The 18,597-nt window shown below is 50.3% G+C and overlaps 7 protein-coding genes across 7 annotated transcripts; 2 read left to right on the forward strand and 5 right to left on the reverse strand.

Moving 5' to 3' along the window:
- Positions 1-313: 313 nt before the first annotated feature.
- BKA58DRAFT_96668 (uncharacterized protein) lies at positions 314-3,780 on the reverse strand. Its single transcript, XM_046176294.1, has one exon. The coding sequence runs from the start codon at positions 3,624-3,626 to the stop codon at positions 438-440; it is 3,189 nt and encodes a 1,062-aa protein (XP_046029314.1). The 5' UTR covers positions 3,627-3,780; the 3' UTR covers positions 314-437.
- A 739-nt stretch (positions 3,781-4,519) lies between these two features.
- BKA58DRAFT_466160 (uncharacterized protein) lies at positions 4,520-7,034 on the forward strand (the record flags this gene model as incomplete). The annotated part of the gene is made up of 2 exons (XM_046174997.1): positions 4,520-5,342; positions 5,394-7,034. The coding sequence occupies exons 1-2, from the start codon at positions 4,890-4,892 to the stop codon at positions 7,032-7,034; spliced, it is 2,094 nt and encodes a 697-aa protein (XP_046029315.1). The 5' UTR covers positions 4,520-4,889.
- Positions 7,035-7,094: 60 nt separating this feature from the next.
- On the reverse strand, positions 7,095-7,661 carry BKA58DRAFT_96695 (uncharacterized protein). Its single transcript, XM_046176295.1, has one exon. It carries the CDS (start codon positions 7,553-7,555, stop codon positions 7,154-7,156), a length of 402 nt encoding a protein of 133 aa, XP_046029316.1. The 5' UTR covers positions 7,556-7,661; the 3' UTR covers positions 7,095-7,153.
- BKA58DRAFT_96699 (uncharacterized protein) lies at positions 7,508-10,865 on the reverse strand. Its single transcript, XM_046176296.1, has 3 exons — positions 9,635-10,865; positions 8,927-9,581; positions 7,508-8,868 (listed from the first exon to the last, which is right to left on the reverse strand). The coding sequence occupies exons 1-3, from the start codon at positions 10,635-10,637 to the stop codon at positions 7,767-7,769; spliced, it is 2,760 nt and encodes a 919-aa protein (XP_046029317.1). The 5' UTR covers positions 10,638-10,865; the 3' UTR covers positions 7,508-7,766.
- Positions 10,866-10,894: 29 nt separating this feature from the next.
- On the forward strand, positions 10,895-13,059 carry BKA58DRAFT_332458 (uncharacterized protein). Its single transcript, XM_046168186.1, has 2 exons — positions 10,895-11,708; positions 11,780-13,059. Exons 1-2 carry the CDS (start codon positions 10,918-10,920, stop codon positions 12,834-12,836), a joined length of 1,848 nt encoding a protein of 615 aa, XP_046029318.1. The 5' UTR covers positions 10,895-10,917; the 3' UTR covers positions 12,837-13,059.
- Positions 13,060-13,454: 395 nt separating this feature from the next.
- BKA58DRAFT_398536 (uncharacterized protein) lies at positions 13,455-14,687 on the reverse strand (the record flags this gene model as incomplete). Its single annotated transcript, XM_046171491.1, has 2 exons — positions 13,455-14,113; positions 14,162-14,687. 2 exons carry the CDS (start codon positions 14,685-14,687, stop codon positions 13,455-13,457), a joined length of 1,185 nt encoding a protein of 394 aa, XP_046029319.1.
- A 2,376-nt stretch (positions 14,688-17,063) lies between these two features.
- BKA58DRAFT_377347 (uncharacterized protein) lies at positions 17,064-18,025 on the reverse strand. Its single transcript, XM_046169608.1, has one exon. The coding sequence runs from the start codon at positions 17,915-17,917 to the stop codon at positions 17,117-17,119; it is 801 nt and encodes a 266-aa protein (XP_046029320.1). The 5' UTR covers positions 17,918-18,025; the 3' UTR covers positions 17,064-17,116.
- Between the last annotated feature and the right edge of the window lie 572 nt (positions 18,026-18,597).

Here is an 18,597-nt window from a genome sequence, read left to right on the forward strand (position 1 = left end):
CCTATCTTTACACTTACATTATATACACCATTGCGTGCAATAACAACTCAATGGATTCAGAGAAACGTGCATGCAGGAAACGTAATCCTATTTTCTTCAATGAACTGATGTTGTTCTGTTTACGCAGTTCTATATTATTGGTTTGTTGCACGGTAGAAGGAGTACGCGGTTCCGGGCTGCTGAGATAATAGATGTGTTGGGAACTGATCTTTTTCTCTACAAAGTTGGTACGGTGACGATGTTGTTGTGTACGCGCATTTATGGAAATTAGGCACTTGTGTAGTTGATTATGTAATAAGAGCGATAAAAGGCATGTAGGAAAGGGCGCGCAAGAGATATACGTTGCCACGACAAGTACCGATAACGAGAGACTTGGTTGAAGCAGACGTGCTAAGATTTAGTCGTAAAGTCGAATGATCGGAAGATAGTGACTGGAGCTAGAAGACATTGGGGTCGGTGGCGGTTTCCAATCCACCCATCTCAGCATCGAGGCGCTGGCTAAGTTCAAGTTTCGAAGCCTCAGCCGATTTCCCTTTGCTCTTTTCTGCTTCCGCTAGCGGCGGCGCTGATGGGTCGCGTTCCGCCTTGTGCATGTGTTTGTCCCAGACGTGCCATGAGAGATCTTCAACATCCATAAAAAACGGATCGAAATTTGTGGATGTGTCGGATATCAAACATTCTCTGCATATTGCAAATTTACGCCATACGTGAAAGAGGTCTTTTACATGGGTTTCGAAGTGTGTCCTAAATGGGGGATAATCTTCCCAGATAGTTCGTTCCCGTTCACAGTGTCCCCAAACGCCGGGACATCCGGATCGTACGTTAGGTTCATAAGGAATCTTCTTTCTTCTTTGCGCTTCCTGCGTTACGCGGAGCCACTTTCGGGCAACCCAGTGCATGAGTAGCCTACGTGGTGATGATCTGCGGCGGATTATGCCTAAATCCATCAGAACGCGATCCCATTGACGAGACGCCAGGCTTCGTATTGGCCTTTCTAGCAGAGTTTTCTCCACCTCATTGAGCGAAGATTTTGGAGCCTCAAGCTGCAATTTCTTGTGGTATATGGAATCTACAGACTGGCCTGTCGTCCGCGGGTCGTCTATGTCTGCCTCTGCATCGATTTTAGCAATAATTTCGGCCGATGCACCACCCTTCTCTGACTGAACCTCCGGCTCTTGTGGTTCTCCGCCACGTTTTGACTGGTCTCCAATATTAGGGTCCTCCATCTTTGACTCCAGGCCTATATTGGTGGGATTCAAAGTCGAAAGAACTGGATTGATGGTAAAGTCTCGTCCATCACCAAATATCGACATTGGAGCTGGAATATTCTCTTCTGTTTGTGCAGAGACATTATCCTGCGGCAGATCAGACTGTGCACCCTTGCGCTCATCATGTCCTCGGTAACTGATCTCTGGTTCTGAAGATTTTGCAGCCTCGTCGACCTTCGAGGATTCTAGTAATTCCTCCTCCGGCGTCTGTATTGGGAAGCTAAGGGTTGCAGGTTGTCGTTCTTCGGACTGTCGAGCGGCAGTTGGCTGGTCTTCCTCGGGCTCGGGACGAGTCACGATTGATGCTGGAGCTATATCACGACGTGTAGCAGACTGTGGCTGTAATTTTTCGGTTGCCTGGCCTTTTTGTGGCTGATCCGTCCAATGGAAGCTGTCTGTCTCTGGCAATATGTTGCCGTGCAATGAATCCAGGGGCTTGCCGCTAGTTGTGACGGAGTGTTTGTTGTCGGCGGAAGACGGAACTTCTGCTGCGTGCGGTCCTTCTACGACCACACGCGGCGGAGGAGCTTCCTCCTTACCGGTATCCTGTTGTGGCTGTTCAGGTGGTCTGCAGGCACTTGGCTGATCAAGTGTCGGGGGCGTTATTCGCGGCGAGATCATAGTCTCGCTGATCGGAACTGTAGCCTTTGACTCTTTTCGAGCCTCCAGATATTGGGTCAATGTAGGGAGAAAAAGCTGCTTCACAGCGTTTAGATGGAACGGCTGGCGGAACTTGAATTGGTATACTGGCCCGTCAGAGTGACTTCGCTGTAGCTGATGCTCTATTCGATTTAGTGGAAGATGCTGTGCTCGAATGTCCTGTTCGAAAGGCAAATGCGGCTGCGTCTTGGGCAAGCTGATGGTATCGGAGGATTGTCTACCGTTACTTGGGTGAGGCGATCTAGGGTAGGGCTCAAGATATTTTTGGTATCGGCCAACCGCTTCATGGTTTGATGGTGAAGGTTGTGTGTCAGGTTGCGGAGGGTGTGGAGGTTGCGGAGGTTGCGGAGGTCGCGGAGGTTGCGATCCTCCTGAGCCTTCATTTTCACTATCAGAATCTGATCCCTGCCGGCGCTCTTCTACATCTGTTGCCGACAAGATCAAAGCTGGATCTTCGCCCATCTCGTCTGCTTTTGAGCCGAACCAGCAACTCGACGGGGACCGCGAAAGCAATGAGAAGATGAAGTCCGGGAATGAACTATTCTCGGCGTCGTTACAGAGGCTCTGTAAACTCCAAATGACTCGAATGAGAGTAGCGAGCGAGACGACGATGGCAATGATTTGACCGATCGAGTTGGCGTTGGAGCTTGGTTGGAGGTTGTACTTTCCAATGGTAACTTCGGCAACTACCATGGACGTGAGCGAGTATAGAGCGTATGCTGTATGCGATACTGATATCGTCGCAGAGTATTGTCTATACAGCAGGCCAGCCTGTACAGTAGCCTTTGTTACTCGTCGATTTGGATCCCGCAGTTCAAGCGCTATGATTTCTTCGTCTGTGTCTGGCTTTGTACCATCGTCCCTCAAAATTGTGACACGTCCGTTCTTCTCGGACTCGTGAAATGGCTGCGTGTTGTACATGGAATGGAAGGTCGACTGAAACCACATCATCCAGCGAAGCGTGTAGTAGATCAAAAAGAGAGAAAGCTCGTTACCAGATGTCTCGCATCCGCTTAATCTAGACCACCAGAAAATGTCGAGACACTTGCAGTCTTCCGATGCGAAGCCTCCCATAATGAACCTGACCACCAGCACCGGCAGGAATACTAGCCCTAGTACCTGGGCTGGTATGAGGATGAGCACTTGCCATCGAGCTGCGAGAGTCTGTTTGGCAGTGACAGGGATGAGTAAAGCGACGTTCTGGACGTCCAGAATGACTGCGCCGATCGCCGCATCGACCGATGTTAACGTCCTTTTATACATCTGCACAATGATGGCGATGGCGAGGGATACATGTGTGAGAATCAGGCCACCTGCGACTTCTTTGATTGCTGTCTCTTTCTTATGAAGGTGCCCGGAGCCACTGATCAAGATCAGCATTGCAATCTGTCCCCAGATAGAGGCGCGTACGCCGACGCCACTGATGTCGGCATCTGGCTTCGTGCTACATGTATTCTCTGTGGCGCGATATGTGTCGCTTGCGCCAGAGAAGAGCACAGATACTATTACCACACTCAGTGTAGTAAAGAGGAGCGGGATGAGAACTCGACTTATGTCAGCCTTCATAAGAAGTCTCTTCGCTTTGCTGGTCAATGATGCGCCATGGGCCGGTCCAGAAGTCTGCTCTGTTGGCTCATTGTCGGAGTTCGTTGGCGATAGATTCACTTTCGTCCTGAAGAATACTATGTCGCTCGCCATGTTGATGATCTGGAAGAGTAGCCTGATCACTTGGGTCAGCGATCAGAGCATCCAAGGTTGTCAAAGCCATTACAAGCCGTACAACAAGAGTAGCGCTATGAGCCGGGGTTGCCATCCAGTCGCCATATCACATATCGAATGTCAAAATCTAGCCGCCAGTTTCTGTAGTCAGGATATAAGATTGTACGAGTGGATTCGAAATCGAGGTTGAAGAAGGCCAGGATGGAGGCATTGTCAAACCCCGACATGTCGACATTATCTCTGCTACGAGAGCTGAAAAATCTCAGCTGAAGACAGCTGAGTACGCATGCAAGCCCTGTCGAAAGGTGCGGGGGCTGCATATCGTGGACAGCATTTGTCGTGTTATTGGGCAACACGTAGGTCTATCGCGCGACTGTGTTCAGCCTGCCATCTTTTGCAAGGCGGTAAGCTCTGCCTCATTGTTAATACTTGCTACCATCTTCTGGCGACACAATATGAGAGCGCAGTCTGCACCCGCTCGTCGCGTAGCCAGTGGCATGACATCGGGATGATTGAGAGCTGAAGAAAGGCAGGCTGGGTTGCTCGGCGATGCAGCTGGTGCAGGAGCGAAGATCGAATGAGCTAGATCGTCGGGTCGGCATCCGCATGTGCCAAGCATCACGTTATGGCAACGCTAGACTTGCAACAAGAGAATCGATGGATGCATTTTGATTCGCTACCTTCCCTTTCTCCCAATCATTCGCGGGATGCCGTATTCGCACCGGATCCTCATCAGCCATGCCACGTTCAAGTCCAATGGGGTGGTTTCAGCCCTGGCAATTATCTGTTCTACCGGTATGAGCCGCTGGCGCACGGACGCGCAGGCTCTTTGTTTCCAAGCCCATCCCGCCCGAAACACACGTTCAGCATCGCCTCGCCATTTTGACTCTGCGGTATCGCGAGGGCGTATTTGAGCCGTCTTACAAGGTATTGACATCGTCACCTTAACTTAGAAACGCTTTGCGAATTTGCCCAGCCTTGGGGCTTTTCAGCTGGCCTCAGGCTTGTAAGCCATGCTCAAGCCACATATGTGTGGGGGCCTGTAGTTCTCATTCGTCAAGATTGAATGGAACCCTTAGGGAGGCGAAGTACGGTGGTGGCATTGTTACGCAAAACTCACATCGTCCAATCCTGCCCCTAGGTGCATAAGCGTATGTGTGTATGTAACCTCGTCAAGCGCGAATTCTTTCCTTTTACCACAACTACTTGAAGTCTTTGAATTTCCTCTTCTATCCCTGCGAAATGGCCACCGCACATGCAGAAGGTTCCACATCTACTGAATTCGAGATCGAGCTTGGGTCCATTCGCAGTGAGGATCAGCTTACGTCTGAGTCGCGGTTAAGCACCGATACACCTCTACTGCAGCCCCTTCACCGCGACGAACGAGCTGTCTCTAGCTCCGAAGAGAGCCTGCGCATAGCATACGATACAAGTCACAGTGCCTCTTCGGACTATGAGCTTGTGGGCTCTTCTTTGGTCGAAAAACAACCGGAAGCACCTCGAGGCTGGCCAGCCTCATCGCAGCGTATCAAGATCTCGACTACTACTACCATCTGGAGCATCTTGGTCGACATTTCCTTGCTGGCACTCTCGACCGCGTTCTTGGCTTTCGCTCTCTTTGTCTCGGCCTATGACCAGAAACCGACAAAGTCACACCAACAAGCAGCGGAGAGATTTATACAAGCTTCCACATGGGTGAGCACATTCGTGGTCATATTACGACTTGCTTCGAATGACCGAATATAGGGTCCTACCATTTATCCTATACTTTTCGCCTCCATTGTTGGAAGAGCCACCCATGCGATCCTGCTTTGGAGGCTCGAAAGAGGCGAAAGAATCGCTACCTTAGACATACTGGCCGGTAGTTCATCGCTTACCAGTACCGTCGTATCACAATTTCACCTGCGTGTCGTCAGTTATGTGGGCCTTGGCCTTGTCGCTATCTGGATGCTGTCTCCCGTGGGTGGTCAATCATCGTTCCGGCAGATAAGCTTTGGCTCAAGCGGAGTATCGGAAGATGCTGTAGTGTCGTATGTGGTTCCCGGCCCTCATCCTTGGACAGCTGGTGCGAACGGAGACATGAATACGACATTATTCGAAAACCTAGATACACCACTGAACCAAAATCTAGAGACATCACTGAACACCATCTACTTGGCTGGTCTGATTAGTCCAACGACCAAGGAAGGCTCTCCACGCGATGCTTGGGGCCATGTGAAAGTTCCACGGATTGAGAGCTATGAGGACACCATCACTAAGGACAATGAAGGATGGTACAAGGTACAAAACAGCACCGTGGAAAATTTCTCTTCTTTCATTGGCATACCCATAAGTGGCATAGACTCGCCAAGCTTCATCGATTACGCTACCAGTATCGAGGCTGTGTACTACGACCTAAATTGTTATAAGGTATCTTCAGATACACAATTTCTGTTCAACGCATCTTCCTGGTTAGGAGATTTGAAGTGGAACGAAGACATCACGAAACGTACCGACTGGTTGCCGGAGGAAGATCTCGCACCAGTGAGCTTTGTCCTGGTTACACCACCCGAACGATCAGCCTTTCCGTTCAGCCTAGAGCGGGGTCGTTTCAACTGTACCATCAGATCAACCTACGTCGAAGTAGAGATCTCCTGTCCTACTTATTCTACCTGCTTTGCAGCCCGTGTACGGCGCTCTCGTCTTCCAGTACCACCCGCAGCGTATATGAGAACAGATTGGATAACCCTCATCAAGTCCAACTCGAGCCTTTTCTCCGAACAATATTTGAGAGTACCTGAGGATCTGAGCAATACGATGAGCAAGGAAGCTCCTTTGCCACATTCAGACACGGCTGCGATACGTCTGAGCCAAATGCTCAATTCTTATTGGGCCGTGATGAATATCAAAAACGTCATCATCGGTAGTTTCAACGTTCAGACCACTGTATTAGACCGTAACATCTCCTGGCATTACCAAGACAAGTGGCAGATAGAGTTGAAAGCAGAAGTGTTGGACATTTTTTCCCTTGCGAGGGTATGGACAAGCAAAGCTACGAAAGGCAGCAACGTGGAGGTCTTCCAGGCCCATGTAGGCTGGGTTGTCGCTCTCATCATTTCTTCAGTGGTTCTGATCACAGCCAGCGTGATTCCCTTCTTCATCCGTACGTACCTTCTACGCGGCCCAGAGGTACTCATGAACTTTTCCAGTCTGGCAACACGGGATAACCCCTATCTACATCTCCCGGCAACGGGGTCGTATCTAGACTCTGCAGACAGATCGCGACATCTCAAAGATTTGCAAATACGATTCGGAGATATAGAGGAAGACAACAAGATTGGAAGGTTGGCGATTGGACGAGCGGACGGGGAAGTTGCGTCATTGAAGAGGGGAAGAAAATATGCGTAGAGCCTTCGGATGGTAGCTGGGCGAGAATGTCAGCTAGGTGTTGTGATACCATATGATGACTGCGCATTATGAGAACCCGATGACGATGATCTATTTACCTGCCAATGCATTTCGTACATCTAACAATAGAAATCATTCGCGAACGTATTAGAAGAGATGATAAGGGCGATAGAAAACGATAAAATTGACACGGTAGCTGCTGTATCGTTCCAAGTGTATATCATACTTACCAATTCACAGTATGCACGAGCTCGTGATTGTTCACTGGCTCTCATCCAGACCAATAAAACAGACTGTCGTTCTCGTAATGGATTAATATATGGCACTGTCATCGTACAAGAATCGCGTCGTAAGACACATGTATTGCCATTCAACAATAGGAACGAAAGCACAACTTCGGGGGCGACCCAAATGAGGAATCGAAGAGCGGGAGTTGAACGCCCCGCTAATAAAGGAAAAATAGCTTGAAAAACAGGCTTAACGCTGTAGGTGATAAGAGAAGATTTGCTTGGCGAGCTCATGTCCGTCTCCGGGATAGTCAGCCACGTTGCAAAGACGGCATCCGACACGACCACCAGCAAGACTGTCGTGTCGATGATCGGCCAGATGATATGAAGTATAGGGCTCTATGAAGTGCTCGGAAGAAGTCCATGTTGGTCTCTCGTCCAGATACATGGGCTTGCAGGTCCAATTATCACCCGGGCAGCCTCGTTGAGTGAGCGTCTGCGCTGATCAGTTACAGTCTGATACATCGTTGAACTGGTGAAATTCGAGTTGCAAGCCTAAAGAAGCGTTGACATCGAACTTCACAATCTCCCGCGGCATTGGTACGGGGCTTGTGGCTGGCGACGCAGAACGAGAATGTTTTGTCGGGCCCGGCTCAGGCTCTTCGGATACTAAGGTGCAGTCCTGCTTGTGTAGATTGCACAAGCCACACTTGATATCGCCTTCATGTGTTATACAGCGACTTTTCGTCTTTCTGCACGCGTTACAAGATCGTTTTCTCCGTGAGCTCTCTGCGGACGATGTTGGCACGTTTCCCTGCTTTTGAATGCCACCAGGGTGCGACGCCCCTGGCTTTGATGGGCCGATCCCTTCTTGTACTGCTTTTTGAAGCAACCCCCGACAGGCTCGGAGGGACGGATTAAGTTCAGCTAGCGCCCAGCCAAGAGCGTTCCAGTCCTTCTCGTTCTTCAGATCACCACCTTTGTACTGATCATTAGGAACCAGTGCATGTGGAAAGATACAGTTATCAATCTTGAATTCATGAGGTAAACGCTCAACGTCAACTGTCTCGATTTCATGCCGGATGGTATATTCTGTCGCAACACCATCGTGAGAGTACTCGAATGTAATCCACTGTGCACCAGTTCGATTTTGTTGATGTCGATCGAACCTGTACAACGACTGCTCGAAGTCCATCATCCCTGCTAATTTGGGATCTCTGGTGATGATGTTTATGACTGATGGACCCGAAAACGATCCATTGTCGCTACCTCCTGCTTTCGGAGAAGACATGTCGTCTTCGTCGGACCGAGCATTGCTGCGGTCAATTGAGCCGCCTGTTGACTCTTCGTCAGAATCAACACCTGAAGGTAATATCGCAAGAGCAATCTCTTCCATATGACGCGCAATATGCAGTGATAGGATATCGCGATCTCTGGAAGTGAACTCAACACACATGGGGCATGCAATATCTGAGACTCGAACGTCCATGCCATGGTGATCTTCCAGATGATTCATCAGCTCCTCGCCATTTTCGAAAAAGATACGAGTGTCGTGGCATTCGGCGAAGAAGCAAGCGTATGCAAGTATATCATCAAACACATGCTTCCTAGAATTGGGTTATTAGCTTTGAGGTACTTCAGGCAGCGTGAGAATGGGCAACTCACTTCCAAGCTTTGGTTCGTTGAAACTGCACCTGCTTTTCGCAGATCTCGCATGTGAAAGGCTCGCCAGAACGAGCTTGGGCTGGCAATGATGGCACACGCTTGTGACTTGCTTCAGCCCTGCTGGACATTATCGACGGTTCGTAGACAGGATCTGTGTTCAACCCCACTTCCGATTGTGCTGGCACCGAGGTACCGAGGCCGGAGTCATGAAAGATCGTTTTCGCTTTCTCTAGAGTGGTCGTCTGAAGCTCTTGCTGCGTTGCTGCCCGTTGCAGGCGAAGAATGTGGTTGTATCGATCCCAATTCAGCTTACCCAACTGGGCGACCATCTCTGGTGGAGCTAGAGGGAACTTTTCCGAGATACTGCTAGCGTACGCTTGTTCTGGTAAGTGTTCTTCGATGTGTTGGATAGTACGAGGCTTCTCTTCGTCAAAGATCTCTTCCGCCGGTGATTCCAGGCTGGGTGCCAACATGATAAGTGTATCAATTTTCGTACGGAGGGTCTGACACATCGTCTCCGCGTCTTGCTCGGGCTGATAAGCGAAATCATGTTGTCGACCAATCATGTCCGCGACCTGTTCTAGAAGAGTCGCGAGATGGGTTGACTGTAAGATCTCTTTTCGACGATGCTCACTCATGACAAGGTGTATCAAAGCTGACTCGTGTTAGTGTTAGGGCGATATAGTGATGTGAGTGACGTTTGCTTACAAGTGCTCACAAATCGAGAGATGGACACAAGAACGGCTAGGCAAGTATCGCGCAACTGAGGAGAGCCCTGAAGCACATCGTCGAGCTCGCCTCGCGGCAGTCCAAGGTCGGTACCCCAAAAAAACAAAGTTGCGCAGGTTGACTCTAAGACGCCATAGTGTCCGGCCATGCTGGGCTCATTCCCGGCCTCATTGAGAATGCGTCCCAGCGTCTCTGTAAGAGATCTGAAAAGTGATCCAAGAAGTCCTTGCTTGTGGGGTTCGGTATCCTGTACAGTATCCGACGCGAGCGTTTGTGAATCCTTGTCGGTATCTTTTGGCACATGAGAATGAACCAAGCTAGCTTTGCTACTCCCGGTCGCATTTTCCCCTTTTTGGGGTTGGAGTTGAGAGTCGAAACGCTTGTCAAGCGTCTGATATGAGGGCTGATGTATGAGCGAGCCGATATCGCGCACGAACAAAGGGTGCAGCCGATCCGTGATATGTTCTTGATTCGCCAACTCCAGAGCACGCTCAAATGTAATCCAAACGCCTTTCAGGTGCATTGGCCCAATTTTAACTACGTGTCTGCTTTTCTCACTCTTCAGCAAACCGTCTCTACGGCCTCGCGTCATACCAGCAACATTAAGTAACTTGGTGCCATTGATCATGTGATTGTCTTCGCGTCGAGCCACGACGACACCCGCAGCCTCGACTTGATGACAAAGGCAGCCTTCATCCTCCCAAAGAACTGTAGTGAATTCGCGTGACGTTCCTGGAGGTGCGACCTGACCAGTGCGATCGAAGGGGCGTGGCGTGTGGTGTTGTGTGGCGACCATAGAGGATGCATGGCCATCAGGAGACGTCGCCGACAGTTGTGTTCTAGGTGAAATCGATGTGTTGCTCGCAGGTGGAATTGCTGTTCGTTGAGAGCGCTTCAGATCAGTCTGCCAACGACCCATCGTCAAGAAGCCATCTTTGGCAGCTGAGGCTTCATAGCGAGATTCTGCGGAGGGGTTCTCCATCTGCTTATCGCGCGCAATGTCCCTAGCGTTGGGAGATTCGACAACGAGCTCGCAAGGGCGGTAGGTCGATTTCTAGGAGCTGCAAGACGACATGTCGAGGACGGTGTGTTAGTTGCGACAGTCTTCTTTGGGGCTGAGCAGCCGTGTCGCTCAGGCTGCTGCGCCTTGGAGGGGCATGCGCATATCGCATTGGGGGCTAAACTGCGCCTCTTTCAATCAACAGTACCATTGTCATCAGCCTGGCGCATTCCCGTATCCCTTGACCTTCCTTGTTACCATCATGTCGGGCATCGAAATTGCTGGTCTAGTCTTTGGTGTTGTACCGGTCGTTGTCGAGATTCTGAAGTCTTACAGCACAGCCAAGCGCAAATTGGCCACTTTCTCACGGCATGCAGAAGCTGCACACGACATCCAGCTGAAGTTCGACGTAGCGGCAGCGAACTTCAACAATGAATGTCGCCTTCTGCTGCAGGCGACCATAGCATATCCGAGCGAGGTCTCAGAGATGATGGAGGATCCGACGCACAAGAGCTGGCAAGAACAAGGAAAGGAGATTGAGCAGCGACTGCGAGATTTGATGCAGCACGATTACGAGCTTTGCCAAAACATTGTGACGCGACTACGCGATATCCTCCGCGAGACACGGAATAGCCTGTCCAAACTCGAGAACAGCCTGGGCAACGCAAAACAGTCCCAACACGAGTTCGCACAGAAGCTCTGGAACGCCTTCAACATATCGCGCAAGGAGAACGAATACCTTCGACAGCTGGATTCGTTGGAGAGGTGGAACAAGTCGCTGGGCAAGCTGTGTAAGCAGAGGCGTAAGCTTCAGAAGCGTCGCAATGTTCCTGCGGCTTGCATCATCCGCAAGGCCGTGCCAAGGAGCTACCAGCAGATCCGAGTCGCCTCACAACAGTTAGGAGAGTCTATCCATGACTCGTGGTCTTGCACGAACACCTCTCACAGTGGACACCAGGCGAAGTTATCGCTCGACGCCAAAAGCGAGTACGATAACGTGCAACTCGATGTTGTCATCGCTTGCCAGCCAAAGCCGAATACGGCAATCCAAAAGTATGTCAGAGCGGATATTCTTCGCGGCCCGAAATGAAGTAGAAACATTGTTGATTAACGACGATCTGTAGTCTATCTAGCGACGTCCCAATATGGTTGCAAATTCGGTCCATTACATCCCTCGCGATGTGTAGGGCTCCAACGTTACCTCCACCGGCACTAGCGAACGCGTTATGTTGTGGGATCAACGACGTGTCGGGAGTTGCGACCCCAACGCCGCCCATCAAAGCCAAGTCAAAGAAAAGAGTCCGAATCCATGATCCCAAAGACAACAGTAAATGTGTTCGAACACCACCAGCAAGCCACGCGTTAGCAACACAAGCCCAATCTTTCGTCATGCTAGATCTAAAGACAACAAAAAGCGTATGCTGTCATGTAACGAGAGTACGCTTATCTACATCGGCATGCCAAGATAGCTGCGTGGGGTTTCTTGAAGTCGCGAAGAGTCAGCCAACAACCCGCTTCATGTTCTACGATGCCAGCAAGCTCGCGACCAACGATGTGCCTTCTTGCAGCCGGCGACAAGGAGCGCTACCGATCAAGAACCTCGTTCAACGCTTCCAGATCCTGCAAAAGATCACACTCGCGCAAAAGTTGGCTGAGGCTGTTCTCCAATATCATTCCACTTCTTGGTTGCCGCAAGCATGGACTCTTCAAGATGTAGCATACTTCACGGATGAATCTCAAGCCGACGCGAACAATATATTCAATGCACTGGACAGCTTGCATCTGAGCAACCGCTTTCCAGATCCAACTTCGTCAGAAACCGGGTCACAGCAATCATCGCTTGATCTGAAGCACAACTTCGGCATCCGCAACCTGACCCTGGCTAAACTCGGCGTCGCGCTACTAGAGATATGCGCTCAGACGGATAGCACGACGCCGCAGCTGGAGGGGTCCCCTCAAATCCGTGAGATCATCGCCGCGAGAAAGCTGCTTGATGAACAGCATCATTCGATCATGACTTTAGGCTCGCGGTACCTGGAAGTCGTGCGCAAATGTTTGTATTGCGATTTCTCCTGCGATGATGATCTTCATGGCGAAGCGTTACAGAGTGCGGTGTACACCGAAGTCGTGTGTACGTTGCAGGACATGAGGACTCAGTGGAAGAAGGTCTTCGGGCTGTGAAGCATGATGACGAGTCTCATTCATCTCAAACAGCTAGTAGGGATTGCGTAGATTGGGCTCTCTGAGAAGCTAAAGACTTGTTCCTCCGAACGATACAGAGCATGAATTGAAAGGCTTTATAGTCGTAATCTTAGATCAGCAGACATGTCAGCTCTAAGCAGCATGTGAGATAGATAGTCTACAACGGGCTATGACACGGAATATTATCTTATCATTAATCATGACCCTACGGCCCAACTTTCCGCTTCCTGAACACAAATACCGGCGTCAGAAGTCACATCTACGACCATCACTCCTCCTCGCTTTCTACGGCGAAGACAGTGAACGGATGTGAAGATTCCAAAAGCTGCCCAGCGGCATCGTGTGTGCAGCGACCTCGAAGCGTCTCTCGTGAGAAGGAAAGATGAAAAGAGAGGTTGGTATGTATGAAGAAGGATTGATTGTTTCACATTTGTAGTAGGAAAGAACTGTATCACTGTACATGCTTATAAGTAAAGGGAATAATGTTTCGACCGAGAACGTGTGTCGTGATGAACAAAGAAACCATAGCGATGGCGGAGCCGACGGAGATGCCATCCTGAGCAAGCTATCGAACCAGACATCCGAGAGGCGGAAAGATCAAGTACGAGATGCAGCATCGGCGCTGTATGTACTGTCGTTGACAGACCATAGGTTGAGCTCGCTGACACCAGGTTGGCCATGTTGAGTGTCTGGACACTCCCAGGGTTCATCGCCATTTTCCTCCATCTCGATGGTGTTCTGGAAGTGACTTCCTAGCTCGAGGTCGCGGGGCTCATCCTGTCTGGCAGTTGAGCCTTCTCGTGGTTCGCCTTTCGCCACCAGTGAAGTATCCTGGGGTTGCTTCGATGTGGTCGAGGGGACCATGTGCTCGAACCACACATGCATTGCCAGATCTCGACCATGGGAGAATGATGTGGTGGTGATAGAGACGATGCCAGGCGATAGCATCCTCTTCTCACAAGCTGGGCATTTAAAGCCCTCAGGCGTATCGTAATCTTCTAGGTGGGTCTCGAAGTGTGTCCGGAACTCTTTCTTCGACCTCCAATATCTGTGTTTTCGCTCCTGACACTTGCCTCCATTGCCTAAGCATCCGTAGACAGGGGGTTGCGGCTTCTTGTTCGTTGCATCCCTGAGCTTTGCTCTCTTACTCTTTTGGCTTCCGTCCGCATGTGTGGGGGGATGGTTAGGCTTTTCGTCGGGAGGTTCGCGCTTGATCTTTGGGGGGTCCACGACGGTTGTAGGGTTTGAGTGACTGACTGTCTTGTATCAGCATGATGATGAAGTAGAACATCGCATCTACGAACCGACATCCTCAACCCTCTTAGCGAGTTCCTCCGATGGTATCTCAGCCATGATGGCAAGGTCATGGAAGTTCCCTGAAAGTAGCATGATTCGGAAGTTCTCAACATAATCAAGAATGTGTTTCGGATCTGTGCCTCTGCTCAAGAAGTTAAATATAGCCTGGTTCTGTCTCTGCGTCGTGGCAGCCTCCGTATGTTGCGGAAGAAGAGTCGGAATTGGCCCTAGATGGAGATCCCCGGCCAAGCTCGAATGCAGGCCCCCGGTCTCGTTCAATTCGTATATTTCGGTAGGATTACGTGGAGATGATATGTGCAAGTATTGACTCGCTTGAAACCGCCGTGTTGCAAGTCTGTCTTCCTCTTTGACGTTACCTACTATGACACTTTCCATTGCTTGGAGGGCTGCAAGTGTGGCTGAGTTGGTATTCTGGGCTAGTTCGTTCCCGTGGGTACTGTGTTGGAAAGGTGCGGCAAAGTGATGGGTAGGGGCTTGGGGGTCGCTACCCCGCCAATCAGACCGTTCATCCATGAAGGCAAAGGTCGGGCCAGGTGTATGATGGTAGTTACCGAGCGAGGGAAACTGGTAGGCAGAACGTTCAAAAGAGGTTGGCGTCCAATTAGGAATGCAGAGTGGTGTAGACGTAGGCGCATCAGTACTGTGAAGAGTAGATGATAGGATGAAAATCAGTGTATGTTTTGGAGGTATCTGGGCATGGAGGGGGACCCGATATTTATGGCAGAGTAGGGACCCACCAAGTATCTCACAGGTATGGAAGTGTTGTAATTCATAGCAGGATTGTATTGAGGCTCTCGCAACAGCACGGCCGCCGCAGCATACACTTGTGAGTCTCGAAATGTTTCATGAGTACGGAACGAGTAGCGCTTCGGTAAGAGCTTTGCAGTAAACACCAACTCACCACTTGTGGACGACCATGGATATGTACTGTCTGATGAGGCGATCCGGTTGTCTTTGTACATGTGGAAAGCCTGGTAGCTGATCATAGAAATATATCCTTTAGTGCGACAACGTCTACCTGAAACTCGATCGTGACGCCATTGGCGCAGGTGTGGCTTGAAATAGTGGATCCTAGGCGCTGTAGGCCGTTAGGTTGGCGGGCATAAGCGAGATTGCTTTGGAACCGACTGGCCAGCCAACAAAGGAACGGGCAATCTGAAGTCTGCTGGGCTGAGTGGGCGCTGTTAGCATTCCCCTTTCTGAACCTCGGTTTAGAATCTTTGCTTGGGACTATTGACTGTTCAAGGTTGTGCGCATTTGAGAGCATGCTTGACCAGTCCTCGTGTCGGATTATCGTACTGACAAACCACAGAGCTATCCACATGGAAGACTTGTGCGGAGCTTCTTTAGTGCTAGTCCCGATGTGCCCTGGATCTACTTGCTCTTTTTAGCCTTACATCTTTGACAACTTCCACAAATTGCAAGCATACTGAGAACCGGTGTGACGGCCAGCCAACAGAATGTGCGAAAGGCGTGCCGGCAAATATGAACATGGCAATGAACGTACGATGTCTGCAGCTGCATCAGATCTCGAATGTAATGCATATTGACATACAACGGAGAGAACGAAATCCAGGCAAATGAAATCTGCTGCTTCTTCATCGAATCCTTTTGATCTGGGGAAGGTTTGGAGTTACCAAAGCCACCATAGCCGTTTCAACGCCCAGCGAAACCTTCAAGAGCAGCCTCAGCTACATGATGATTCAACACACTTGCCATCTGATGGGCGAAACCCCGGCGACTCTGAATGGACGCTAATTATGGCTTCGTAGCGGCAACCATTTGCCGGCGCATGGTCCACTAATACCACGTGGTAATGATTGCAACTGAGAGAACAGCGGTGTACGCACCCGAGTAGCTGCAATCCACGACCTGGGAACTTGTGGCGCTTGCATTCTGCACGAGCGACGCACGCGAGACAAGGATACGCGCACATCGCAAGGTCTCGTGTAAGGCACTTAGAGAACATCCCCGCCGTCCTTTGCGGGTCTCAGCTCAGCTATCGATTCCCCAGGGCCGGTGACGAAAGCGCAAGGCGAATGATTTTGACTTTCGGCTTTCGTGAGAAGGCGCCTACAATGATTGTCAACGACGTTCATCATCCGTCCGCCTTGTGTATCTGTTAGCCGAGATCAGCCACGTGCAACAGCAGCGATCCTCTCACATTTTGGACTAGTGCTGGCGTGCAGGCCAAACGAGGCGTGCTGTTTGAATATCATCTTTCGAACGCGTTTGTTGTCGATTCTGATTTGGCTGGCTCTTCCTACTCAGCCCCAGTCTCCGCATGCTACCACACGACTCGTCTGAAACACTCTTTAATCTGCCGTTCTATAGTCTTCTGCAAACTGAACCGTTCGTAATTTGGCAAGAGGGAAAGCTATACTCATTCTCGCTAGCTAGTATCCCGCGATATCGGTGCGATGGCCATAGACAGTCGAGTTAATCCTGCACTTTACATACTGTAACTAACATGGCCCTTCTGTGGCGTTACTATATGCGGTAAGATACTTGATACCAAAATAACGGATGCGAGAGTACTTTACAGCTCTATCGGTTGCATCTTGTACGTACCTGTGCCTTTCTGTCTTCATTGGGAGCTGGAGTGGTTCACCCTCTCTTCAGGACTCTGCAACCCACGGCATGCCTCTCGTACGGCCTCTTCTACTCGTCCATGTCCATATCCATTTCCATCCGATCTTCTCCCTTCTCGACAACCAGATCTGCTCCTTCCCCTGCAACCTGATCAAGCCCCTCTTCCGCGACCCCATTGTTTCCTTCGTTCGCCTTCTCATCCGCTCTTTCTCTCATGATCCGCTCCTCCCCTTCCTACGTAACCCTCACCCGGATATCAGGAACAAGCCCCTCGCCTTCTTCCCTGCGCCTGAGGATATAAACTCTCCTTCCCCCCGCGTCTTCCACTTCGGGCTTCGCTGTGGCCTTTTTTACTCTCTTCCCTTTCGTTTAATCTTTCCGTCTTTCCCGACTGTCTCCTCGACCGCCGCGTTCTTGTCGATATCCTGTTGCTTGAAACATCGCTCTAGCTCATTCACAAAACGTGGAAAGTCCACCACGTTATGTTTTGATTTCGCTTCGTTGTACGTGCCATACCCCTCCACATAGTCGTCCGTCCAAGTGCCGTAGCGGAAACCAGTATTCCAGCGGTTCGTTGGGAAATAGATATGAAATTCCTTGTACCACAGAACCTCGGCGCCCTTAGGGAAATTGGATTTCTTCTCACCCGTGTCGCTTTGAGCGATGTTCTTGTTCGCTTCCTTCGCCTTGTCCTTCCCCTTCTTTTCTTCTGTGGTGACGGTGCTGCTGTCTGCGGTCTTTGGTCGTTTCTTCTGCTTCGTCGTACCACAGTCATTGAAACGCAGAGTGTAGCCCTGTTTGAAACGGTAGTATTCGACATGGACGGGTGCGTTGCCGTCGACTTCTTTGAGGTAAAGGACAAGGTCATTTGATTTCTTCTTTTCGCGGATCAGTCGTAGGGTGCTTTGAGGGCCGAATGTCAGCTTTGGGTTGCATGTATGGTGCTCGTAGACATAAAGGAATGGTACTAGAGTTTGGTTAGCATTATGTAGTTTCTGTGAAGAGGTATTAGACGGCAGCGTATAGCACTTACCGTTGCTGGAGTCTCCGGGGCTAACACCAGATGTACCAACAGGACCGGATAAGTCGATGAATGCGCGACCCTCATCCTGGTCGTCACCGCCATCGTGATCTGAAGCAGAGTTCATCATCAGACTGAGCTTCTGTCGGCGTACATCCTCATTCTCGCCTGATTTAGGGGCAGAGGGTGGGATCGGTTTGGCAAGATCCTCTTTGGAGACGTGCCGCACGAAGCGTCCTCATACATTACGGGATTTGTTGGTCAACACTTTCGGTGGGATGTGTGTAAATAGTGGTCTGCTGGCCGCCAGGTGGGCTATGATGCACCGAAACCGTCTGCTTTCGCTTTATGGGTATAGTAAGGACGTTGTGGGGACCGTCGGTGGTCACAAGGGCCTGGTCTTTCGGCATGGGGATAGTTTCTGGTGTCCGATTTCATGTAGAGTCCCATACCGGCTACATGTTGTTGTCATCCTTATCTTGTCTGACGACGGAGGTTTGACCGTTGTCGTTGCTGGGATGAATGGCAATTTACAGCCCTGGGACCTTTTGTACAAAGTACTTCTTGAAATTGCCTTTTTCATCCTGGTTACTTGTGTTGTCAGTGTCCGCCATGTCCAGATAGTGGAGGCGGAAAGTGGTCGTATCGTGAGAGTCAAAAAGGACGCTCGGAAAACGTCTCTATATCTCGTGAGTACAGTGCAAAGCTTGCTGAATTCGCTCGTGATGTTTGAGCATGATGACAACTCAAGTGCCTAGAAAGTTAGTAGCAATTGGCGAATCTTCAAACATACGCGCAAAGATCGTTCTG

This window comes from Alternaria rosae, assembly GCF_020736505.1.
Source record: "Alternaria rosae strain MPI-PUGE-AT-0040 chromosome Unknown BKA58scaffold_2, whole genome shotgun sequence".
NCBI lineage: Eukaryota > Fungi > Ascomycota > Dothideomycetes > Pleosporales > Pleosporaceae > Alternaria > Alternaria rosae.